Raw genomic sequence first — 25,581 nt, 5'->3', positions numbered from 1 at the left:
ACGGGGGGGCAGGAGCCACGGTGACACCCGGGGAAAGGGCCTCCCTGGCAGGGAGGGACCGCCGATAGGGAAACTGAGGCTCACAGAAGGGGAAAAGACCAGCCCAGGGGCACGCAGAGCCATCCGGAATAAGACACGAAGGGAACCTGTATTTGCTGCACGCCTACCGTGTGGCCGGCAAAATGTAGGACCCTGCTCGCTCAGCGCCCAGTCGTCACTAAGCCTCACGCAGTGAGCCAAGGCTCGCTGGTCCCATTTCAGAGATGGAAAGATGGCCGCTGCGAGACACCACGAACCCAAGTGCCTGAGCTCACTGGAAACAAGGCTCCTTCTATCCCCCCCGCCTACTGTGGCCCGGGACTCTCTCAGGACTCTCAGCACTCATGAAATAAGCTCCTTCCACCTGCAACAGAGACCCAAGGCTGAGAGGTTCGGCCTCTTATTGGCCACAAAGCTCCCGAGCTCCAAGGCCAGGATCCAAACGCAGGTCTCCGGGACAACTATCTAGAATTCCTCTGTCTCCTGCCACGTGCTCTGAGTGTCTGGACCTCACCCTGGGGACCCAGGGTGACCCATCTTCCTTCGGCTGGAGGAAAGTCCCTCCCCAGCTCATTCTCCCTCCAGAATATCCCTCAGCTCGAATATCGCCTCCTCAGAGGGGCCCGCCTGGCCTCCCGACCCAGCAGCCCGCACATTTCTTCCCTTCGCCCCGGCAGATTCCCTTCAGCGCACGGATCACTGTGCTGTGCTGTGATTATTGGTTGTGGTTATTGGTTGACCGATGGCTTCGGTCTCCCCACAAAGAGCACAGACAGGGTCATCGTCGGCCCTGCTCTCAGCTGTTGCCCCTGGGCCTCGCGCATAGTAGCTGCTCAATAAATACGTATCGTGAGAGCGGACGGACCCGAGGGGGGTTCCCTCCCTCCGCACACCCCAGCGGGGCCGGCTCGCGGGCCATCCCGTGGCGAAGCCCCGGACTCACTTGATGACGCTGAGGTAGCAGGACAGGCAGACGGCCAGGATGACAAGGCAGGAGATGCTGACGCCAAGTGGGAGGTGCTGCTCCCAGGGCTCGTAGTCTGCAAGTGGGAGGGAAGCCGTGAGCCTGCGCCGTGCTGGGTGCCACCCGCTGGTTCCCAGGCCGCTGAGGCCTCAGGAAAGGGTCCACTCAGACCCTGCGTGGGCCGGCCTCCACCCAGCGCTCCCGCCTCACCCACTGCTACTGAGCCCTGGCCACACGGCCTCCTCACTCTCCCCTGCTCCTCCCAAGCTCTGTGGCACCCCAGGATCTTGAACTCGCTGCTGCCCCTCTCCTGAAGCCCAGAGGTGAAGAGCGGGGGGCCTGCGGAGCCCGACTACCTGAGTTCAAAGCCTGACTCTGTCATATCCTTGCTGGTGACCCAGGACAAGGCCCTCAGCCTCTCTGTGTGCCTCAGCTTCCTCATCTGTACACTGGGGTTAACACAGCACTGAGGTCGCAGGGCAGTTGTGGAGATCACACGACACGGTCAGCAGTGCCCGCATGTCCCATAAGCCTTTGCCGTTGTTGTCTGTGCACAGCTGGCCCCTTCTCATTCACTTCACCGTCACCTGCTCCAAAAAGTTCCCGCACACCCTCTCCCCTGCTGCCCCTCCCATCTCTCCGTGCCTGCACCCTGATTTTCTCCCCAGACTTAATGTCATATGGGTCAAGGGCTATCTGACTTATTTTCCTGTTTACTTGTTTGTTCTCTGTCTCACCTCCAGAAGGTCCGTCCCACAAGATCAGGGATTTCTGTCTGTTTCGTTCATGGCTGATGCCCCAGAGTCTAACACAGAGCCAGGCATGCCGTATGGGCTCAATACATATTTGTGGAAATAACAAATGAGCGTCCAGCCCATCGTACATGCTCCATACATGCCATTTCTCTCCCCTTTCCTTCCCTTCCCCAGGGCAGTGGTATAATCGAGTGAACGGGACGAAACTTTGCCCAGCACTATACCACGTGGGACACTCAGTGGGAGAAGATCCTACCTATGGAGTGGAAGGCAGATGGGTCAGGAGACGTCTGCAGGGCAAGACGAACAACACAAGAGGGCTGAGGTCGGGGTCGGGGGTGGGGCGGGTGGGGTACCCACCCGCGGCCACTTTGCCCGGCACTTTGAAGACCCTTCTCCCACTGGGTGTCCACAACAGCCCTGCTCCTTCTCCATGGTACAGACCGGTGCCTGAGGCGGCCCCTTTACCCAACAGCTAGCTCCCCTCCTCCTTGCCAGGGATCAGTGTGCCCACCCTGAGATTTGGGTCAATCGTAATTATCTTATTCTCCTTTCCAGGCATGAGTTCCCAGCCTCTCTTGCAGCTGGGAGAGGCCCCGCGACAGTCCTGGCCAATGAGATGCAAGGGAAGTCCACTAGGGAAGCTTCTGGAAAGATTTTTGCTTCCTGATGAAAGAGATGTCCGAGGAGCACTTGTTTGTGGCAGCCTTTCATTTCTTTTAGGCTTTGGGGCATGAGGGCGTGTGCAGCAGCAGCTTGGGGCACAGGGTAACAAGTCTAAGGATAAAACGCTACCATGCTTAGGAGGGCTGAGGGAAAGAAAACAAGCCTCTGGGGCCACATCACTGAGCTGAGGTATAAACCAGGGAAAGGTCCACTTGTCAGACTTCATTTTATGTGAGATAAATCAATGTTTCCGTTGCAAAAAGCCATGAGTAACAGTGTTGCAAAGACCTCTTGTGGGGGCCGGTGGGGGTAATGCAGCTCCCGTATGAGGGACTACATCTCCCAGAATCCCTTGCAGCTCTGTGTGGCCATGTGACTAGTTCCACCAATAAAACTGGAGAGGAAGTGGTGTGTGTGTGTGTCACTTCTGGGCTCAGGTTTTTAAGAAGCGCTTTCTTACGCCATAAACAAAAATAAATTCAAAATGGATGACCTGAATGTGAGACCTCAATTGAGACAGGAAATCATAACACAGGCAGCAACCTCTTTGACCTCGGCCGTGGCAACTTACTAGACTTGTTGCCAGAGGCCAGGGAAACAAAAACAAAAATCAGCTACTGGGACCTCATCCAGATAAAGAGCTTCTGCACAGTGAAGGAAACAATCAACCAAACTAAAAGGCAGTCTACGGAATGGGAGAAGATATTTGCTCATGACATATCTGATAAAGGGTTCTCCTCCAAAATCTATAAAGAACTTATCAAATTCAACATCCCGAAACCAAATAATCCAGCGAAGAAATGAGAAGACATGAACAGGCGTTTCTCCAAAGAAGACGTCCAGATGACCGACAGACACATGAAAAGCTGCTCACCATCACTCATCATCGGGGAAACACAAATCAAAACCATAATGAGATACCACCTCACACCTGTCAGAATGGGTAACGTTAACGACTCAGGCAACAACGGATGTTGGCGAGGATGCGGAGAAAGAGGATCTCTTTTGCACTGTTGGTTGCAATGCAAGCGGGTGCGGCCGCTCTGGAACACAGTGTGGACATTCCTCAAAAAGTTAAAAAGAGAACTGCCGTAAGACCCAGCAATTGCACTGCTAAGTATTTACCGAAAGGAGACAAAATTGCAGATTTGAAAGGGTAAATGCACCCCAACGTTTATAGCAGCATTATCAACAATAGCCAAAGCACGGAGAGAGCTCAAATGTCCACCGATGGATGAATGGATAAAGATGCAGTGCGCGCACGCGCGCGCACACACACACACACACAAACACAGGAATATTTCTCAGCCATCAAAAAGAATGAAATCTTGCCATTTACAATAATGTGGATGGAGCTAGAATATATTATGCTAGTGAAATAAGTCAGAGAAAGGCAGATACCATGTGATTTCACTCATATGTGGAACTTAAGAAGCGAAACAAATGAACATAGGGCAAGGGAGAAAAAAAAGAGGTACACACACCATACGAGACTCTTAATGACAGAGAACAAACTGAGGGTTGACGGAGGTGGGGGGGGGATGGGCTAGATGGGGGATGGGTATTAAGGAGGGCAACTGTTGGGATGAGCACTGGGTGTTGTACGTAAGTGATGAGTCCCTGAATTCTACTCCTCCGACCGATACCGCGCTGTATGTTAACCAACTAGAATTTAAATAAAAATTTGAAAAGAACAAAAAATAAATTCTCTTGTTCAAAACAAAAAAAAAAAGGATCTTCGTCCTAGAGAATGATGGAAACCACAGGAAGAGAACCATCCACAAACCAGCGATGTTTACGCCGGACCGTTACGTGAGTGAGTCATACGTTTCGGCGGTGTTGAGCTGCACGTCTCGTGGGCTTATCTGTGACCGCAGCCTCACCCTGGCCACCCTGAGCAGTACACCAGGTCAGTCGGGAATTCCGTTACCTGCGGTTAGAGGGACTCTAAGGGACCCATAGGGTGGGCGGGTGGGGGGGGGGGGGCTGGCCAATAGAACAAATGGGAGCGGCCCCGGCTCTAACTGCCCATGGCTCCCAGGAGATACTCACGGTTAAGCCACTTGGTGCTGGGGCTCCACTCGCTCCAGGTGCTGTTGTAGCTCTGAGCCCAGGCCCTCACGCGTGCGCTGTAGGAAGCCCCAGACTTCAGGGTGCTGGCTGCCACGCGGAGGGTGGGCCCCACGTAGGTCACATTATAGATTCTGGACTGGTAGAGGAAAGGGACACGTTAACGCGCCAGCTCGGGGCAAAGGAGGTACCGGCTCCCACCCTGGCTGCTGTCCTTGGCTGACCCCCCACAGTGTCGAAGGGCCACCAGCCTCGGGTGTTTGGTTGTTCCTCCAATTCAGGCCTGTGGCTGCCACCTCCCTCCACAGCCGTGACCAGAGTCAGGCGGGAGGGGTCAGGGAATGCCCTCCCCCCACCCCCGGCCCCGGCGCCCTGACGATCAGCCATACAGCATGACTGGGGCCAGCCAATTAAGCTTTGAGTTGTAATTTCCTCCTCTGTAAAACGAGGGTAGGAGTCCCTACTGCCACTTTTTAGCTGTGTGACCCTAGGTGAGTCACATAACCTCTCTGGACCTTGACATCCTTCTTCCGCAAAATGGTAATAAATAACGATTTATCTTTTATTAATAATCGTTATTAACAATGATTTATTTATTTTATTATGATTTATTTATTCCTGGCACGCAGGAAGCATGAGAGTGACCTTTCTACAGCACAGATAAGGTCCCCGGTGTCTCTCTCTCTCTCTCTCTCTTTCTCTCTCCTTTGTGGGCTCTCTGGAGCCTTCACAGTCAAGCCCAAACTCTGGCCTAGAATCTCAGCCCTGCTCCAACTGCTGGGAAGGGACTTCTGAGACCTGTTATCAAGTGGAAAAGGTAAATGAAAAGTAGTATGTGTTGACTACTGCTTTTTATGTTTAAAAAAAAAGGGGGGGCGCCTGGGTGGCTCAGTCGGTTAAGCATCCAACTTTTGATTTTGACTCTGGTCATGCTCTCACGGTTCATGAGTTTGAGCCCCACAAGGGGCTCTGCGCTGAGGGTGTGGAGATTGGGATTTTCTCTCTCTCCCTCTCTCTGTGCACTCTCTCAAATTAAATAAGTAAATAAACTTAAAAAAAAAAAAGACAGACTCTGGGATGGCCCTGCGATCCCCCACCCTGTATCACGCCCCTGTGTAATCCCCTCTTCTTGAGTGTGGCCAGGGCTTGCGACCCACAATGGGATTATATTCTGTAAGGCTATATAATTCCAACTTGCTAGGAGACTCTCTCCTTTGCTGGCTTTGAGAAGACAACAGGGAAGGAACTGAGGGCAGCCTCCCACGAAGGGCCAGCGAGAACCCGAGGCCCTCAGTCCAGCAGCCCGTAAGAAACGATGCTGCCAACAACATAGCAGCTGGGGAGTGATCTTCCCCAGTCAAGCCTCAGATGAGACCGCAGCCCCAGCTGAGTCCTTGACTGTGCCCTTGGGAGAGCTGAAGCTGTAAGCCACACCCAGACTCCTGGCCCCCAGAAATGTGGGTCAATAAAATGTGTGCTGTTTAAAGTCGCTACACTGGGGCACCTGGATGCTTCAGCTGGTTAAGTGCCTGACTTTGGCTCAGCTCATGATCTCTTGGTTCGTGAGTTCAAACCCCGCATCGGGCTCTGTGCCTCCAGCTTGGAGCCTGGAGCCTGCTTCGAATTCTGTGTCTCCCTCTCTCTGCTCCTCCCCTGCTCATGCTCTGTCTCTCTCTCTCTCTCTCAAAAATAAATAATAACATTAAAAAAAATAAAGCAGCTACGTTGGTGGTGATGTTATTACATAGCAAGAGAAAACTGACATGGCGGTGCATGAACACACATGTTTCATGCTTGCTTGTACAGGTACACACTCTCTGGAAGGACTCAACAGCCTTCACGACCTCTCCTGGCTCTAACCTGGCCTTCCTTCCCCTCCTGGCAGGAGACGGGAGCAGTCAATCTCTGGGGGTTGGGGTCACAAGAGAAACATATTACCATTCTAAGTGCTTTCAAGGCATCTGGCTTTTTTTACTACACGTAAATATTACTCGTGTTTAAAAACCTTTAAGATACGGAACGAAATCTGTGTTCAGGATCGATCTGACGACAGGGGAGCAGCCCGAATCCTCTGCCCGCGGCTCCTCTCCCTGCCAGGTCCGTCCCTTTGCAGACCTGCTTCCACTCACGGGTTGGAGCAGAGGTCAAAGAGAGAGTTATGGGAGGAAGCGAGGAAGGACACTCACTCACAGCCCTATTTGCTCTCTAAATATGAGTAAGCAGGAAGCAACAGCTGGACCTAGGTTGCCAAAGGAATCGTATACCCCAGAAAGGAGTGGGGGGTGGGGTGGGAAATGTTTTACCAAGAAACAGAACAGAAATTGGGAATTCCCAGGAAACACTTGTGGCTTATAGTTGTTGTTGTTGTTGTTTGGGCAAAAAGGGCCAAGTGTTTGGGAGGCCACCCCTGAGAGAAGGATCCAAGGGAGAGGAAACAGCACTGGCTCTGGAGTTCAGATCCTGGCTTCCCAGCCCGGCTCTGCCTTTTCCAGCCGGGGGGCCCTGGGCAAGCCATTCCATCTCTCAGGCCTCAGTTTCCTCATCACTAAAATGGAGAGACCAACACCCTCCCACATGCAGGGCTGTGTTGTGCCTAGCACATTTCAGGCACACAAGCAATGGTAACCGTTCACGATCCTGAACGGACTGGTGGCCTCCTTTTCTGCTGACTCACTGCACTCACTGCCACATCTCTGTAATCCCCAGACACGCCATGAATCTTCATATCCCCCAAGCCTTTGCTCACGTGGTTCCCTCTGCCTGGCCTCCTACTCTTCCCTTCCTTCCCCGTCTAGAAAACTCTTCTACGTCCTCCAATGCCCGGGCCAAAACTCCACCTCCATTATGGACCCCTGTCCAGAGATCATCCAGGACAATAGGTAGCTCCACTCCCCAAATTCCACTTCTAAAGTGTCTTCTAGAACTGATCCCATCTATGTCATCCATGGGGAACACAGTTGCTCATATTCTTTTCACTCTGTATGGTGACAGATAGTAACCAGACTTACTGTGGGTGATCATTTTGCAATGTGTACAAAATGTCAAATCACTACGCTGGGGTACACCTGAAACTATTACAATATTGTATGTCAATTATACCTCGAAAAACAGAAAAACAAAAAAATCGGTCCCACCCAATCTGAGCTATAGCTGGCGTCTGCAAACAGGGCTGGACGCCCATCTTTGCCGTTGGAGACACGTCCTCAAAGCTCAGGGCAGGTAAGCCTCTGACTCCAGCTCCAGGGTTCATCCTCATTGGCCAGGACCAGTTGTGCCCACCCCATTCTCTAGCCTGTGATTGGTTAGAGATCAACTCCGGCCAATGAGGAGTGAGGGAACTTCTACAGGCTGGGTCCAGCCCTGGGAAAGGGAGAGATGGGCGAGGGGTGTCCCCGTGGCGTCTGCCCCACCGACAAGGGAAGCTGAGCCAGGAATTCTGAGGCTCCGGGCAGCGCCCAGCACGTCCATGACAACCGAGCCACAGCTCGGGTACACTGATTGATTCTACCTGCTGGTTGGGAGTCCAGGGCCAGGTCCCAAGGCTGGCTGTTACAGCCAGCCCTGTCCCCACTTCCCCTTCCCTGGAGTTTGCTCCGGGGAGCCACCCCTCCCTCCTTCCCAGCCCTCGTGGCTTGGGTGGAACTGACCACACCTACGCTCCAGAGGTGGGCGTGTGACTCACCTCTGGCCCATCAGAGCACAGTACGAGCACCCTCCTTCCTGCCCGCAGCCTGGGCCGGGGTCAGAGACATGCAAGTGATCCGAGCCAGGCAACCGGGCGTCGGACCCAGAACTTCTAACGGAACTAATTAAAAGTGGGACTCTCCCACTGTGGCGTTGGCACGGAGCCCCGGAGGCGCTGGGGGGGGCATGCTGGCCACCACTTAAAAATGAAGCTAACCCAGGATAAAGCCGGGCCGAGGGAGGGACAGATTCGGGAACCTGGATGCAGCCACGATAAGCAAATGAAGAACACTTCTCTCCCCTCCGGACTTCACCCCTCTGAAGCCCTGCACAGGCGCAGCACGCGGGGAGGGGATTCACCTGCGAAACGGGATCCACCTATCTCTTTCGGCATCAGAGCAGCCTTGCCAGTGCGTTCTGAGCCTCCGCTGCCACACCCCGGCCCCTCCATCCCTGCTCCCACCTGCGCCGTGGCCCAGTGCCAGGGGGGAAACCACACCTGAGAAACCGAGAGACGTGAGCCGATACCCGCCCCCTCCCTGGCTTAGGTGGGAAGGACAGAAAGCAGAGCAGAAGCTGATGTGAGAGCGCGAGACGAGTGGGGTCTGCTCCCCGGCAGCGGAAGCCAGGCCAGCCTGGGTCCCAGGACACAGGACACGGGGCGTGGCACCGAAGAGGCCCTCGGCGACGCTGACGTAGCGAGTTCTAGACCAAGGTGTGGGAGGCCAAGGCCGCCGGGGCTTTCCAAGGCCTGCGGCGCCCCGGCGAAAAGGAGAACAGAGCTTACGACACATTGAGAGCCAGGCCGGGGGAGCCTGTGTCACACGCTTGGCGCCCTCAAGAGCTGATGGAGCGGGGACGCTTATCCCCCCCATGTCACAGAGGGGGAAACCGGGGCCCCAGGAGGTTAAGCGACAGGGCTAGGGCCCCGCAGCCGGGGAGCGGAAACAGGCATCGGGAGCCTGCTTTGTGGGAGGCTGGGGCCCAGGGTGCTCAGATGTGCCTCCCGTGGGGAAGCCTGAGGGGAAGACATGGGTGGCAGGAAATGATCTCCAGCCCCGCCTGAAACTAAACTCGGAGGCCAAGCCATCCCGTGCGCAGGCCCCTGCCAGTATTGACCCGATGGTTTGCTGCCAATCGGCTCTCCCTTTTAAAAACCGTCAACGCGTCATTTAAGAAGGAAACTCACAATCAGTGCTGTGATCGCAAACCAGGCGTCAGCCTCCATCGGCCGCCTCTAGAAGTAAGTGCTATGAGGACCCAGCGACGGCATGAAATGACGGCACACTGGGAACCAGGCACACGGCGGGGGCGGGGTGCACAGAGCCGGGGTGGAAGTCGGGCTCCAGGGGCCCCGGTCTCCACCCGCCTGAGTCCCAAGAGGTGGCAGAGAAACCCCGAGGCGCACACACTCACATCCGTGGGGTCGTCTTCACTCGAGATGTTGACCATGTAGGTGAGCTCGGCGTGCAGGTGGTTCTCAGGGGGGTAAGGGTTGCTCCACCTCAGCAGCCACGTGTGGGAGACGTTGGGGTGAACCGTGAGGTTTCCGGGAGCCCTGGGTTTCACTGTGGAGAAGCAGTGGCTGGTGAGGCGCTTGTCCAGGTGCGGGGAGGAGAAGGGTCCACAGGGCACGGGTCATTTAGATGCTCTCGGTCGAGCACACCTCCGTGGCACATTTACGGAATAGCGTGTGGATATCGTCTCAGCAGAGAATGACCGTCATCATACTGATTACAATGTCGCTAAAACTCCGCTTCACACGAGTGGGGACTAAGCGACTTTCTACAGTGAGTGCAGGAAGCATAAGGCAAAGGAACCCAAAATGTGGCTTTTTCACTTCGGTTCCTGCACACTTGGGGCCACAGCTATGCGCTGTGTTATGACTCAGAGTTTTTGTTGATCTTGACCCGCGTGTTTTAAAACTCAGTCTCCTTTTAAGCGATCCTATCCAGGAGACTACAGGTATATAAAGTCGGCCCACCCGTGCAGAAACGATTTTAATTCATGGGTTCGTTCTTGGGTCTATCTCAGCAACCCCCCGACCGTGGGCGGTAACTGCTGAGCTCTGAGCTCGGCGATACTCTTGCAAGAATATCCCTCTGCAGCTTTGTGGCCGTGTGACCCGGCGCAGGTTACGCGCCTCCTCCGTATTATACCCGATCGTAAAACGGGGATAGCTCTCTTCTGGAAAAGGAGGCCCAGAGAGGTGATGTGACTTGCCCAAGGTCACACAGCAATAAATGATGTCCGAACCTCCCGTCACTGTACCGCGGCAGAATCGTGGTGAATTGCTGCGGGGACTCTGGCTACCAGGATGACGTCAGACTTCTGAGGTCAGACTGTCCGAAGAAGCAGCAGCTGACCAGTCCACACAGCGGGGAAGGAAGGTTCCCAGCTCAGTCTGTGGCCTACAGCGATGCCTTCTATTAAGCACGCCTCATCTCAGCACCCCAGGCTGGGCACTTACATTCAGGCGGCCGAGACGCGTAGACTGAAGGGGACCTGACGTCCTAGGGAGCCCAGCCCCATTTCAAAGACGGGAAGCCGGAGCCCAGAAAGGGGCAAAAATCCCGTCACGTCTGGGGACGCGCAGAAGACTGCTTGCGCCTCCCTCCCCCTCCTGGAGCCTGCCGCCGCCCCCCCCGCCCCAGAGCCCAGCCGGGGTTGGGGGTCCGGGAAGCCCACCCCGCGCCCCTCACCGTGACTGCTGGGCTTGAAGGAGCCGCTCCACAGCAGCTGCGTCCCCGCCCACAGGTGCAGCTGATACACGTCCGCGTCGACCAAGTCGTCCATCAGCATGCTGCACGCACACGCCGCGCCTCCTCCGTTCTCAGGGACACACGTGCGGTTTCTGCAGACACGGGTGTCGCGTTAGGCTGGCTGTGACCCACGGGCATCCCTGGAACGTGCCTCAAGGAACACGCGCTTGGAGGGCCACGCTGTGTGTGTCTCAGCCATTCAAGTCTGCTCTCCTAGCACAAAAGCAGCCACGGGGAATGCAGGAGCGAACGGGCGTGGCTGTGTGCCGAGAAAACTTTATTTACAAAAGCAGCTGGTGGGCCAGATGCGGACCTCGGGCCGTAGTCTGCAGAGCCCTGGTCTAGGCCAGCGTACCACATTTAGAAGCAGAGCCCGTCTGCCTCGGTAGGTAGGGGAAGGCCTCTGGCAACGTACCCTGCACTCTGGGGTGGGCACACCCCAAAATGCCCCCGTGACTGCGTGCCTCGTGTACCCAGCCGCACCCTCAGCGCCGCCTGGAAGAGCACCCCATGTGCCAAGGCTGTCCCGGTGGCCCACCCGGAACAACGCACCCCAGGCTCCACGGTCCCCCAAAGAACACCGTGGACTCTACCGCTAACGTGCCCAAACAAGCGGTCTAGCCAGCGGTTCTCAAAGCGGGGTCCGGGGGGGGAGTCACGAGGTCAAACTCTTTTCATAATACCAAGAGACCGTGTGCCATTCTCCACTGTTTCTTACAAGCGTAAGGTGGAATTTTCCAGACGCTACACAGTGCGCGATCATTGCTCCGACGGCTTAGCGAATGTGGACCGCGTGCTGTTGTGATCTAGTATCTCTGTTTTAATTACTAACAGGGTAAATAGCAATATTACGAGCCACCGAGACAACAGCTTTGGTCTAACTTTGAAGCAGACGAACAAACCCCGGGACTCCAAAGTCTAGTCCAACATTCCACCACACCCACATGCCACGCGCCTCAGTGACAGTGCACTTAGAGCACCGTGACATGCCCACTGAGCCCCAGGGCGCCTCCCTTTTTTTTTATAACGTTTACCCATGTTTGACAGAGAGAGAGAGACAGAGAGACAGAGTGCGAGAGAGGGAGACGCAGAATCCGAAACGGGCTCCAGGCTCCGAGCCGTCAGCACAGAGCCCGACGCGGGGCTCGAACCCACGGACCGCGAGATCATGACCTGAGCTGACCGACCGAGCCACCCAGGCACCCCAGGGCGCCTCGCTTCGAACACCACGCTCAGTCAGCTGCGGGGAACCCCATTCAGCACCCCGCGCTCCAGGGCACCACCGGGACCAAACGAACGCCTGGGGTGAACGCTCTGGGCGCAGCCTCCCCCAGATCCCGGCTCCACTCGTGGCTTACTCGGACCCCATGAAGTTCAGCTGGTAGGACAGGCGGAGCTCAGCGCTGCAGTTCGTGGGCGCATCCATGTTCCACTGGCAGACGGAGGTGCTGAAGTAGTCGGAGAAGCAGGTGGGCGCACGCAGGACCTTGACGCTCCCTGGGGAGACACAGGAGCGCCGTGTGCGGCCGGAGCCAGACAGCAAGGGGCACGTGCGGCAGCGGGACAAGCAAGAAAGCGGGACAAGCGGGACCGAGGGGCCAACGCCACGCAAGGGAACCACAGTCCCAGGCACAGTTGTGGGCCAGCGTCCGGGGAGCTGGGGGCAGGATGGGGCTCTGCGGCGTCCCGGCTGGCATGGGGGCGATTCCCGATGTCGAAGACTGCCCCCCGCGGCAGGCCTACCTTGCCTCACGGCACCTCCACTGCTTGCCCTTGGCCAGATGAAAGGACGTTTCTGATCTAAGGCATTTCTAGTCTTTTCCATCACCACGGGCATCTGCTCCAGAGCCGTGTGAGCAGGACGAGGGCTGCCGTCCATTTGCCCGCTCCCGGACCCCATCCGTTCTGCACCCCTCTCTGGCTCAGGCGGCTGACCGCCATGGTCTTGGCACTCAGGTGCCCCTGTCCTCTGGCTGCCGGTTGGGTTCAGCCAATGTCAAGGGCAGCATGAAAGGCTGGGGTATTTCTTCCCACTGGCCAGTGGCAGAGCTGGGGTGTGAACCCGGCAGGGCGCGTACTGGGTTTGCCAAATCGTTCGAGAGCCCGACAACAGACAGGCAGGTGCCTTCTCGCTCTGATGCCCAGCACCAGCCTCCACAGCGGATACGTTTGCACACGCTCGCCGGATAAAGGACTTAACGTGTCAGGCAGAGTCTTAGATACCTAACAAAGATCTCAAACTCACCTCGTGTCCAAAAATAACGTCCGATTCCCCACCCCCCGCAAATACGTGCCCCCGACTCTGTTCTGTGCTGTGTTTTTCTATCACTTTCTAACGCTCTTTACAATTGACTTATAATTGGGACCCTCTGTCATTGGCCGTCCCCTCCCACTACAATGTAAGCTCCTCAAGGCCCGGAATCTGTGTTCCTTTCGCTGATTATCCTGGGACCCTGGCATCTAAACAGCCAAAGAACATTTGCTGAATGAATGAGTGGATGAATGAATGAGAGGTGGTGACTTACCAGAGCCTGCTGCCCACATCAGGATTAGACAGCTCACAGGGAACGTGAGCCCAGAGCAAAGCCACCCCATTGGGAGATCCTAAGACACCTGCTGAGTGAAAGCGAGCCAGGTTAGTGCCAAGAATGAGCCCTCTGTGTTCACTAGAGCTCACCCTATATCTATCTATCTATCTATCTATCTATCTATCTATCTATCTATCTCTCTACCTATTATCATCATGAAACGGTTGTGTTTCAGATGCACAAAGTCCACAATGCTTGTCCCCAAGAGACACTTCTTGAAAAAAATCCCATGACCTGCTAAGTTTAAGCAGCCCCTTGGACTTACGGGAGACCATAATGCACATTTGTGTGTAAAGGCTCTGATAAGTCCTGCAGCAGAGAAACTTATTTTTCTTCATTTAACCCAACACTTGCCAAATTTCTTTCCCTACTCAACCTTCATCTGTATGTGTGTGTATGCTAAACCCCCAGTTAAACCCCCAAGAGATTTACAATTCCTTGAAATGTACTTTGGAGACGTTAATCTGTTTAGCCTTACGGGGCTGGTTCAGTAAACGGTAGACCCATGCAATGCAGTATTAGGTGGCCACTAAAAAGGATGCTGTTGAATGTGTTAGACTTACACCGATGGCCCCAATTCTTCCCAGTCCTCCTGGATCCATGTAACCTTGCAGTGCCCACCGCCTCCTTCCCCTCCCCCCTCCCCCACCCCACTGCCCCGGGGCAGGGCATTCTCCCCTGGCCTTCGAGTTTGGGCTCAACCACGTGACTAGCTCTGGCCAGGAGAATATGAGCAAAAGGGATGCACTGAAGAAGCCTGCTTTTGCACGACCACTGTCTTAAGAACGCACGTGCCAGCCTGCTGGAGGATGTGGACACGTAGCATTCTGCATTGGGGAACAGGCAGCCACCCCCAGTCATGCGAGCGAGATCAGCAGATCGGCAGAACTGTGTAACCGACCCCAGGCTGACCACAGGGGCACAGGTGACAACCTCCAGCGAGGTTGGCCACGCCCAGGTAAGCCGGCTCTCCCGGACCTGAGCTAAGTAAGCCTCTCCTGCTACATGCTCCTGGGGTTTTGTGCTTTATTGCCCACCACCTGGACTTCTAACCCCATAGATGACCTCTGTGTTTTGTGTTTCAGATAAATGGGATCATACACTGCCCCTGTTGTGTTAGATGCATCCCATATAATACATGACTGGGGAATAGAAGTCAGCAAGCACAGACACCCAAAAAGAAAGCACAGTTCAAATCCCTCCAAATCACAAGGCCACGTACACATTCGTATCAACTCTTCCAGATTTGTACCTATACAGACAGGGAGATAAGTACGAATTTTGTTTCCCCAACTAGCAGCACCCTCTTCCTACTGAAACTTAAATTTTAAGCTTAATATATCATTAAATATCATTCCATACCGCTATAGATTCAAAGCATCAAACTAGTGGGATCTCACTGTGTGTCACTGGATTTTAGCCTTTATTGATTACTCTTAGTGCTTTGTTGTTCTTTGTTTTGGTTTTTTTTGTTGTTTTTTTAAAAATTTTTTTTTAATGTTTGTTTATTTTTCAGACAGAGAGAGACAGAGTGCAAGTGGGGGAGGGGCAGAGAGAGAGGGAGACACAGAATCCGAAGCAGGCTCCAGGCTCTGAGCTGTCAGCACAGAGCCCGACGCGGGGCTCGAACCCACGAACTGTGAGATCACGACCGGAGCCGAAGTCAGATGCTTAACCAACTGAGCCACCCAGGCGCCCCTGTTTTGTTTTTTTAAGGTATGATATTGATCTTTTTTCCTATTACGAAAGCCACACGGGATCACCGTAGACAATTCGGAAAAGAGAGACATGCAAACGTACAAGAATGCCTGTAGGGGGCGCCTGGGTGGCTCCGTCAGTGAAGCCCCTGGCTGGCTCTTCACTTCTGCTGGGGTCCAGGTCTCCAGGTCTGTGGGACTGAGCCCCAGGTCGGGCTCTGTGCCGACAGCGCGGAACCCGCTTGGGATTCTCCGTCTCCTCTCTCTGCCCCTCCCCTGCTCACAGGTGCACGCTCTCTCTCTCTCAAAACTAAAAAAAGTTAGTGGGGCGCCTGGGTGGCTCAGTCGGTTAAGCGTCCGACTTCAGCTCAGGTCACCATCTCGTGGTCCGTGAGTTCGAGCCCCACGTCGGGCTCTGGGCTGACAGCTCAGAGCCTGGAGCTGCTTCAGATTCTGTGTCTCCCTCTCTCTCTGCCCCTCCCCCGTCCATGCTCTGTCTCTCTGTCTCAAAAATAAATAAAACGTTAAAAAAAATTTTTTTTAAAAACTAAAAAAACTTAAAACAAAAAAGAACGGCTGTAATTCCATCACCTGGAAAAACGCCCCTGGAGACATCTGGCATCCATCTCTAGTCCTTTCCACGCGCACCTAGTTTGACAGATCGGGCCGGTACAATGTCTTCTGTTTTGGAGCTTGTGCTTACATCCTGCCCCCCTCCCTCCTCTCCCCGCAATGGCTGTGCAGCGTATTCCTGAAGTTTTAACACCTGCTCTGTCCCTTACTCGTTATGAACCTTGAGCAAACCGCTTAACCCCTCCGTGCCTCAGTTTCCCTTCCTGTGAAGTGGCGCTAGGAATGGCCCCCGCCTGACCAGGGTGCTGACCAGGGCACTGAATGGGCTAACACACGCAGTGTCCTCAAACAGTGACCTGAACACAGCCACGGCCCAAGGAGTCGCTTTCGTGAAGGGAAATGCTCCGGAGCGGGATCTCGCCGGGTCAAGGGGCGTGCGCTTCCCCCCACGACACTCGCGGCACGTGGCGCCCTCTAAAACGCGAGGTGTGGAGGCGGCAGGTTTCCCGGCGGCGATGCTCACAGCATCCGCTCTCCCTGTCCCCGTGTGGGTCTCGACCTCGGCGTCGCATTCAGCCAAGCGGCGGCCAGGCTTCCTCCTGGGGCTTGGGAGCTATGTGCGGTTCAAGGCAGTCCCGCGGTCATCATCGCAGCGTGGGCCTCCTTACCTGCAACGTGCAGATGAGACGGAGCCTAACCTCGCAGCTGTACTGCAGAAACGAAGAGACGCGCGGACCTGAAGCCCTCCGCGCACGGTGTCTGTGCAGCATGGGGGGCGGGGAGGGGGGCTTTGTGTCCCTGCGGGAAGCTCCCCAGGGACTCTGTTCCCCTTGCAGGGCCTCCCCAGCGGGGCCCCACCCCCCTCTCCACCTGGCCCCAGCACCTGTGCGCGGTGCTCCCGCCACCGGCCACATCCTCGCTCCTTGCTGCTCGTGAAACACACGAAACCCATTCCCGAGTGCACACCTTCCCTCTCGCTGTCCTTTTCATTCACCTTCCCCCTCAGTCTGTCTCTGTTTTATTCATTTTATGTATTCGTTTGTTCACAATGAATAAATCACTCCTTAAGGCTCCAGTGTATATTTCGGAGAACGAGGTCATTCATTCTCCTGCAGCCACAATGCAACCGCCAAAATCAGGACATTAACACTGACGCGTGACTGTCGGCGGGTCCGCAGACCCTGTTTCGGTCTTGCTCATTGCCTCCACAGAGCTCCTTCTTTTTAAAAATTTTTTTTTCTTAATGTTTTTATTTATTTTTGAGACAGAGAGAGACAGAGCATGAGCAGGGAAGGGGCAGAGAGAGAGGGAGACACAGAATCGGAAGCAGCCTCCAGGCTCTGAGCCATCAGCACAGAGCCCGACGCAGGGCTCGAACTTGCGGACCGTGAGATCATGACCTGAGCCGAAGTCGGACGCTTAACCGACTGAGCCACCCAGGCGCCCCTCCACAGAGCTCCTTCTAATGAGTCCAGGATCCGAGCAGGGAAAGTGCATGACAGGCCTGGAATCCTTGTGTCAGAGAGTAAGGACGCGCTCCAAGAATGATGGGCTCTCGTCAAAAAAAAAGACACAGGGGCCAGCTAAACTGTGTCCACCGGCCCACATGGGCACAACTGAAGCACCCCAATAAAGGTACAGTAACCAACTGTAACCCCTGGAGTTCAAAGGGGTGCGGGAGTCTGTCCCGATTTAGATCTATACGCGGGGCAGAGAGAGCGGCTGTATTTCAGCAGGGGCAGCCTCTAAGCATCTGCCCACAAAATTCGTATTGTCTATTGACTAACGAATCAAAACGCTTGTTAACTTTACCGCATCCTATGCTTCATACACATGTGTGCGTAAAATCAGAGATGTGCAGAACCCTGGGAGGCACCACCTTCAACCAAGTGGTCAAAGGTAACATCTCCAGGAACGGGACAAAGCAGGGTCATGAGCTCTCTGAGACTATCCCCTGAGAACACAGCCTTCCTTCTCTGGCGATGCTGCCCCAAGGGCACAAATCACAGGGGAGTGTCAGACAAATCTAACGGAGAAGTCCATAAAAGAACCAGCCTGTGGTTTTCCAAAAATGCCGGGGGCGGGGGGGGGGGGGGAGGGGGGACAAAAGGCAAGCAAAGTGCAGAAGAGCTGTTCTTTTTCAGTTGCCTGTCATCCTGAGAGCTGTCATTTGTCTCGTTCACTGCCAAGTTCCTGGTGCCTACGTTGGGTGCCTGGCGTATAACAGCTGCTCAGTTAATGTTTGTGGAATAAAGTCATTTTGGACATGATGTGGGGCCTCTAATGGGCTCAGCACGGGTCTGGAAACCCTCCCCAGGGGGAACCTGGTACCTGTTCCAAGCCCCAACTCGCTTCCCTTCAAGAGTCACAGTGAAGAACAAGGAAGAAGGGGCGGGAGTGGAGTGGTGGACCCGTGACTCTGGTGTCCTCCACGAAGTCCTGGTGACGCTGCCTCTGACAAGTTCACACGGGGCCACAGCCTCCTATGGCAGAGACAGCAAAGGTGTCACTTTTGCCCCGATTTTGAATGAAGAGAAACAGAGAGGGCAAGACGTGCGTACAAGGTCACACAGCAGCTATGGCAGCCCGGTTGCTATCTTTGATCTGTTTCAGAGGGCGTAGCCCGATCGCCCCCCACCCCCAAAACACACACCCCAGCTGGTTTCACAGGGACCCGCAGGTGCTGCGTTTCAGAAGTCACAGCCCAGGAGCGCTGTCAGAAGAGCCTCCCTGAATATCGCAAGGGATGAAGGACAGGGACGCAGACGAAGAAAAGAATGAAAAAGAACAGTTACCAAGTGCTCAGGTCAAACCTAAAGCAGGAAGAAATCATCTCACGGCCACACTCTCAGTCATGGGATTCCTGACCCTCTGAGCCGGCAGGCAACCCCTGACCCAACTGCCGACCCAAATAGGGATGCCACGCACAGTGTATCCTCCCTCTGACCGGCTGCAGCCCCGTGTCCGTTTGCACTCCTCCACGGCAGGATGCTCAGCTCCAGGTCATGGCTGAGCAGAACTGAGACTGGAAACGGTTTCCTTAGATCGAGCCAAAGATTTGTGTAAACACAACCCCTCTTGTCAAGTGCTCACATTGTGCCTGGCACTTAGCTGAGTATGTTAGGAACATTACCTTCTTGAATCTGCCCCAGAGCCCTGCTACATGGGCGGTTACTTCAGCTTTCCACCTGAGGGAACTGAGGCCAAAGAGGTCAAATAGCTTGCCCGTCAGGTCCCACAGAAGCAAGAGGGGAGCGCTAGACTCAGAAGCCAGTCTATTGGCCTCTGAGCCCCAAGCTCATTCTGGCATCATCAGTGCCTTCACCTTCTCCCAGGACTGCAGAAAGGGCTCAACTGGGTGAATGAAATAAGCCAGGAAGAGCTGGCTCCCCTGCTTGCCAATTTCTTTCTTTCTTTCTTTTTAAAATGTTTTAATGTTTATTTGCTTTTGAAGGAAAGAGAGAGCGTGAGCAGGGGAGGGGCAGAGAGAGAGGGAGACACAGAATCTGAAGCAGGCTCCAGGCTCCGAGATGTCAGCACAGACCCCGACGCGGGGCTTGAACTCACAAGCCGCGAGATCACGACCTGAGATAAAGGTGAACGCTTAACCGACTGAGCCACCCAACGCCCCTGTCAATTTCTTTTTTTTTTTTTTTTTAATTTTTTTTTTCAACGTTTATTTATTTTTGGGACAGAGAGAGACGGAGCATGAACGGGGGAGGGGCAGAGAGAGAGGGAGACACAGAATCGGAAACAGGCTCCAGGCTCCGAGCCATCAGCCCAGAGCCTGACGCGGGGCTCGAACTCACAGATCGCGAGATCGTGACCTGGCTGAAGTCGGACGCTTAACCGACTGCGCCACCCAGGCGCCCCATGCCCCTGTCAATTTCTAACGTCAGCTGCCCAAGCGAAGAACCAGAAACAGCAGAAAAGACTCAGGGCTTTTGATGTCTACAAACGCCCCACACGCCGAAGGTGAAGCAGCACCTTAAAAAAAAAAACAAAACACAAAAAAGACAGTGAAAGTCATATTAACAGAGATATGAAAGCCAGGACAAGGGAGGGGACAGTGCCCAACCACACCTGTGTATCCCTTTGGAAGAAACCCTGCTGATCTGAAGCTTGTCTAGAGGATGATTGATAACTGACACAGAGAGGGCCTGAAAATCCCAGAGGGCCTAGGAAGTTTTTGCCTAAAGGTTCTGCCCCCCTACACCCTATAGGCTCATGATTCACTTAACAAACATATAATATTTCCCACGTGCCAAGTTTCCCTGTGAACACAGCACTTTGATTAATTCATTCAATACTCAACGCAGCCCTATGAAGTAGGTACTATTCATTCTTTCCCCCATTTTTAGATGAGGCAACCAAAGCACAGAAGGAATAAGTGACTTGTCTGAGGGTACAGAGCCGTGGAGGTCACGAGATCTGAACAGGGGCCATCAGGTTCGGGGGCTTCAGCTCCTAACCACTATCTCTGTCTGGAAGGCACAGTCCTTAATGTTTTAGAGATCACCGATCCGTCTGAATATGTGATGCAAACTCCAAACCCTCCTTCTCGAAAAGTGCACACGTTACATTTTGCATCCCATTTTAGGGGCTCACAGCTCCCCCACAGCCCAGGCTAAGGGCTCCAGGTCAAAGACCCCTCCTCTAGGCAATGAGTGGTTTTTAAGGGTCTTTGAATTAAATTTCTTTTAAGTTTATTTTGAGAGACAGAAACGGGGGGGGGGGGGCAGAGCATGAGTGGGGGAGGGGCAGAGAGAGAGGGAGACACAGAATCCGAAGCAGGCTCCAGGCTCCACGCTGTCAGCACAGAGCCCGACGCGGGGCTCGAACTCACGGACCGCGAGACCATGACCTGAGCCGAAGTCAGACGCGTAACTGACGGCCACCCAGGTGCCCCTTAAGGGTCTTTGAACAGGGTTGTGGCAAGATTTTCCAAAGGGCTAGTCTGGGGCTGAGAGAATGATGGGGCAGGGGCAGGGGCAGGGCGGGCGGCAAGGAATTAGCAGTTACTGCAAACATGAGTCACTTCGTTTCTTCGCCACACTGCAGGCAGAATCATTTTTTTTTTAAGTTTATTTATTTTTGAGACAGAGAGAGAGAGAGAGAGAGAGGGAGAGAGGCAGAGAGAGAGAGAGAGAGAGGGAAACACAGAATCCAAAGTGGGCTCCAGGCTGTGAGCTGTCAGCACAGAGCTCGACGCGGGGCTTGAACTCACAGACCATGAGATCATGACTTAAGCCTAAGTCAGACGCGTAACTGACAGCCACCCAGGTGCCCCTTAAGGGTCTCTGAACAGGGTTGTGGCAAGATTTTCCAAAGGGCTAGTCTGGGGCTGAGAGAATGATGGGGCCGGGGCAGGGGCAGGGCGGGAGGCAAGGAATTAGCAGTTACTGCAAACGTGAGTCACTTCGTTTCTTCGCCACACTGCAGGCAGAATCATTTTTTTTTAAGTTTATTTATTTTTGAGAGAGAGAGAGAGAGAGGGAGAGAGGCAGAGAGAGAGGGAGAGGGAGAGGGAAACACAGAATCCAAAGCGGGCTTCAGGCTCCGAGCTGTCAACACAGAGCCCGATGCGGGGCTCAAACCCACAAACCATGAGATCATGACCCGAGCCAAAGTCAGACGCTTAACCTGCTGAGAGCCCCTCAGGCGCCCCGGCAGAGTCATTTTAACATCAGAAGCCAGGCCATGAACTGCCTGCTCAAGCCCTTCATTAGCCTCTGGCTCCCAAAGGGTGTCTTCGCCCAGGAACAGGGATGCCTGGAGTTCATGGCCCATCCAAGAGGAGCATCTCTGACTCAGCATTCAACCCAAGCCCGGGAGTGAAAACAGCCAATCCAAAAGGGTGCACCCTGTGTGATTCCATTTATGTAACATTCTTGAAATGACAAAATTATGGAAACGGAGAACAGATTCACAGGCGGCGGGTAGGAAGGGAGGTCCATGTGGCTATAAAAGGGCAAACACGGGGCTCCTCGAGTCGCGGCGGCTGTGCTGGCGAAACAAACCCGCACACGGGGTAAAACTCCTCAGAACCAAACACCCGCAAATGGGTACAAGGAAAACAGGGGTGCTCAGCGGATCCTATCAATGTCAATATCCCGGTTAGGCTATTGTGTTTTGTGAGACGGCACTCTTGGGCAGAAACTGACTCTGTTATTTCTTACAACTGTGTGTGAGTCTACAATCACCTTAAAATAAGAAGTGTAAGAAAACGCAAAAACCAAAACCAAAACCAACCAAACAAAACCTTAAGCCCCCTGATGATCTGGCCCGGTACACATCCACCGTTCCCTCCCACCCCGTCCCCGTCCCCCACGAGCCTTTGGTCCCACTGGCCTCCGAGCACCTTGACGCACTCCTAAGCCCTCTTCTCCCTCACAGCCTTTACACCCAGAAACCCTACCCACTGAGGGTGCCCCCCCGTTAACTGCTCATCACAACACCCTGTTTATTTCTGTCCTACACTTATCACCATCTCTGTTCGTATCACTGAGGTTACACGTGTGAATGTTTATTTCAGAATGTAGCCGGCAAAGACTGAGAGATCTGACTGCAAAAATGTTTTCAACTTCCCCAGTTCAAAATGCACCACTTAAAAAAAAAAAAAAAAAAAAAAAAGCAGGACGCCCCCGGGGGCTCAGGGCGTTGACTCCTGATTTCAGCTCAGGTCATGATCCCAGGATTGTGGGATCGAGCCCTGTGTTGGGGCTCCATGCTGAGTGTGAAGCCTGCTTAAGATTCTCTCTCTCTCTGCCTCTACCTCTCTCCACCCTCCCCTCTCTCAGATTAAAAAAAAAAAAAAAAAGCAAGCAAAGACTAGACAAAGATAGCAATCTACATTGTAGACAGCTAATGACCTTCCTATAAAGAGACCTTACAAATCAGTAAGACAAACATCCCTTTAAGAAAACAGGCAAAGGGCATAAATTATTCACCCAAGAACTATTCCACGTTGGCAAAACATGAAACAGCCCCTCTCATTCTGCTGCTAGTTCGCAATGTTCTGAGTGTAGAGGATCACCCATAACATTTAAATTATTTGTCTGTATATGTATTGTTTGTCCCCCCCTGCCCCACACACCCCATCAGAAGGCAAGCCCCATGAGGACAGAGCTTTATGGTCATTGTTTTGCCCCCAGGACCTGAATAGTGCCTGACACATACATAGTATATGCTCAGTAAACATCTATTAAATGAGTGGCTAAAAATCAAGAATGACAGATTCTGTAATCTATTTTCAAACACGGGGTGCCGAGCTGTTGCTTATGATGATTGCTATGCATACACCTCTATAAGGCAGGCTGCCATTGAAACCCCCATTTTACACAGGAGGAGACAGAGGCACAGAGAAGTTACACAGCTAGCTAGGATTTGAGCCCAGGCAGCCTCACTCCAGAAGCCACGTGCCTGACCACTTGTTTTTGCCGCCTCTTGAAACGCCATCCCTGCCACCCTGGGAATGCGGCGTTATGGCCAAAACTGAGGCCTAGAGACGGGCAAGTGACAAAACCAAGGTCAGGGAGGTAGGAAGCAGCACTCAGTGAAAGCCTGAGCCAGGAAGAGGTCAGAAGTGCTCTGAGTGGGAAAACCCTCCTGCTGGCAGTGAAATACACTTAACTCACTCTTTCTGTTGGGGAGGAGGGGAGTGGAGAGTCTTGAAATGTCAAGGCCGGCGGCAGTCAGGCAGTGACCGGGCAGGCTCTTCCTGAGCCCAAAAGGGTTGCCAGGCCGCCCACACCGGCTCCTCTTTCCTCTCTTGACCGCAAACCGGCTCGGAGGGGGGCTGGACGGGCAGACAGGATGCAGCCAGTCCCATGAGGAGCGAGCGCATGTGAAGAGGAAGCCGATGACAGCAGGGGCTGACGGTGGCCTCCCTGGGGGGAGCCACCGGCCCCTGAAGCTCCACAGTCTTAAGCCAGCCTGGAGCTTCCTCTGGCCTCCGAGACAGCTAGGCCAGTCTGGCGGGGAGCCAGGGGCACACTTCTCCTCCCAGCGGTCGCCTTCCCAGAAGCGCTGCCCGGCAGAGCTTCCCGGAACCGGCAGCCGCGTCAGCAGCCCCGCCTGGCCGGCAAGGCGGGCCAGGCCGGGGCCCCAAGACCGAAAGCGGAGTGAGGGGTGACGGCAGGCTGCCTCCACTACTGCTGGAGGCAAGAACCGGCCACCTTGGCCAACAGAGCCCAGCGGGCTCCCCGTGCACCTACTGTGTGCTCCCAGCCCTTGCCCGCGTGTATTCTCGCGGCGGGGGTTACTAAGCGCCTACTACGTGCCGGCGACCGCAGACGCGGGAGAAGCCATTCATGCATTCGCTCATTCACTTCCTCCCTCTGACAAGTACTTGAGAAGATAAGTCACTGGAGGTTTTTGAGCAGAGACGTGACATTATGAGACGTTTCAAGCCATCTCTCCGGTTATGTGGTCTACAGGGCCCACGGGGTGAAGGGCAGAAAGCAGGTACCGGTGAGGAGCCTCCTGCGCTGGTCCAGGCAGCAGGTGCCGGGAAGGGTCTGTAAGAGCAGGCTGGATTCTAGATCTGTCGAGGGCACAGCCAACAGCATTTGCTGACCGCACAGACTTTGCCGAGAGAAGAGAGCCATCAAAAAGGCCAGATCTGGTCTTGTCAGGATGCCACGCAGTGTGGGAGGGACCCATGCGGGAAGCAGGCCTGCAGAGGGGCTGTGCGAACAGCATCAGGAAAGGTACGACGAGGCTGTCGGCAGGCAGCCGTCAGGGAGGATCCACGCTGGTCCTCGAGGGTCAAGTGTCCCTAGAGGGACCCCCCAGGGGAGGGCAGGGGTGCCGTGTGCAGAGGAAGGAAGACCTTCCCACGCACAGGAGGCGCCGTGGGCTCCGTGAGGGCAGGCCACGTCGCGTCCTCTGTAAGCAGAAGGCCAAGCCCGGCGGCCGGTGCAGGGTACCCCCTCAACAAGCAACCCTGCGTCTCCCACCTTGTTCTTATTTCTACACTTACACGGTGCCCCCCCAGTGCCAGCCGCTGTTCTAGATGCTCTAAGTCCTCACTGTGAGGGGGCGACAATGATTAAGCCCATTTTTGATCCTGAGGAGTCTCGGGAGAAGGAAAGAGACGGGGGAAGTGACGAGTGAAGAATGAGTGAATAGCCAGGGAGGATGGAGGGCATGGCCCATCCCCCACCCCGCAAGATAGGCCGTGGGCTGCAGGGACGGACAGAAGGAGAGGTCAACACTGCCAACCAGGCACAGTGCGTGATTCAGACCCCATCCATCCCCAGTGCAACGGGGAGCCACTGAAGGTTGTTAGGCAGGGCAGGAGCAGGTGCACCTGCCAGTAAGTCCACTCCACCTTCGGTGTGGAGAAGGGCTGTAGGTTCGAGGCCGAGGTGGCCGGGCTGAGGGGCGTGCTGGGTGCTGCTGGAGACGAGGGGCAAACTCAGCCCTGCACGGGAGGTAAGGGTGGTGAACTTGCCGATGGCTGGCAGTGGGCGCCAGGAAGATCACGTGCCCCCCATGCCGGGGACACGGGGAGTCGAAGCAGGTGGTGGGGAGTGGGCATCCAGTCCGGGAGGCAATATATTCTTTTTTTTTTTTTTTTTTTTTTAAATGTTTATTTTGGAGACAGAGAAAGACACAGCATGAACGGGGGAGGGGCAGAAAGAGAGGGAGACACAGAATCCAAAACAGGCTCCAGGCTCCGAGCTGTCAGCACAGAGCCCGATGTGGGGCTCGAACTCACAAGGAGTGAGATCATGACCTGAGCTGAAGTCAGACGCTACACCAACCGAGCCCCCCAGG

The 25,581-nt window shown here is 54.5% G+C and overlaps 1 protein-coding gene across 7 annotated transcripts in view; it reads right to left on the bottom strand.

The window, feature by feature from the left end:
- IL4R (interleukin 4 receptor) overlaps positions 1 to 25,581 on the bottom strand; it is a 43,535-nt gene that overhangs the window by 7,327 nt on the left and 10,627 nt on the right. The window contains exons 2-9 of one of the 7 annotated variants that reach the window (XM_030301442.1): positions 18,130 to 18,281; positions 16,092 to 16,466; positions 13,466 to 13,553; positions 12,299 to 12,437; positions 10,881 to 11,032; positions 9,595 to 9,746; positions 4,477 to 4,633; positions 983 to 1,079 (exon numbers count right to left, since the gene is read on the bottom strand). In XM_030301442.1, coding sequence (XP_030157302.1) covers positions 983 to 1,079; positions 4,477 to 4,633; positions 9,595 to 9,746; positions 10,881 to 11,032; positions 12,299 to 12,437; positions 13,466 to 13,535 — 767 coding nt within the window. In that variant the 5' untranslated portion in view covers positions 13,536 to 13,553; positions 16,092 to 16,466; positions 18,130 to 18,281. Of the gene's footprint in view, positions 1 to 982; positions 1,080 to 4,476; positions 4,634 to 9,594; positions 9,747 to 10,880; positions 11,033 to 12,298; positions 12,438 to 12,683; positions 13,557 to 16,091; positions 16,467 to 18,129; positions 18,282 to 25,581 lie in introns of those variants that run through there. The other 6 variants (XM_030301441.1, XM_030301444.1, XM_030301445.1 and 3 more) reach the window with 6 other exon arrangements.

This window comes from Lynx canadensis, chromosome E3 (genome assembly GCF_007474595.2).
Source record: "Lynx canadensis isolate LIC74 chromosome E3, mLynCan4.pri.v2, whole genome shotgun sequence".
Lineage (NCBI taxonomy): Eukaryota > Metazoa > Chordata > Mammalia > Carnivora > Felidae > Lynx > Lynx canadensis.
Note: the sequence above shows the minus strand (reverse complement) of the source record. Positions and strands in the feature narration are given on the sequence as shown.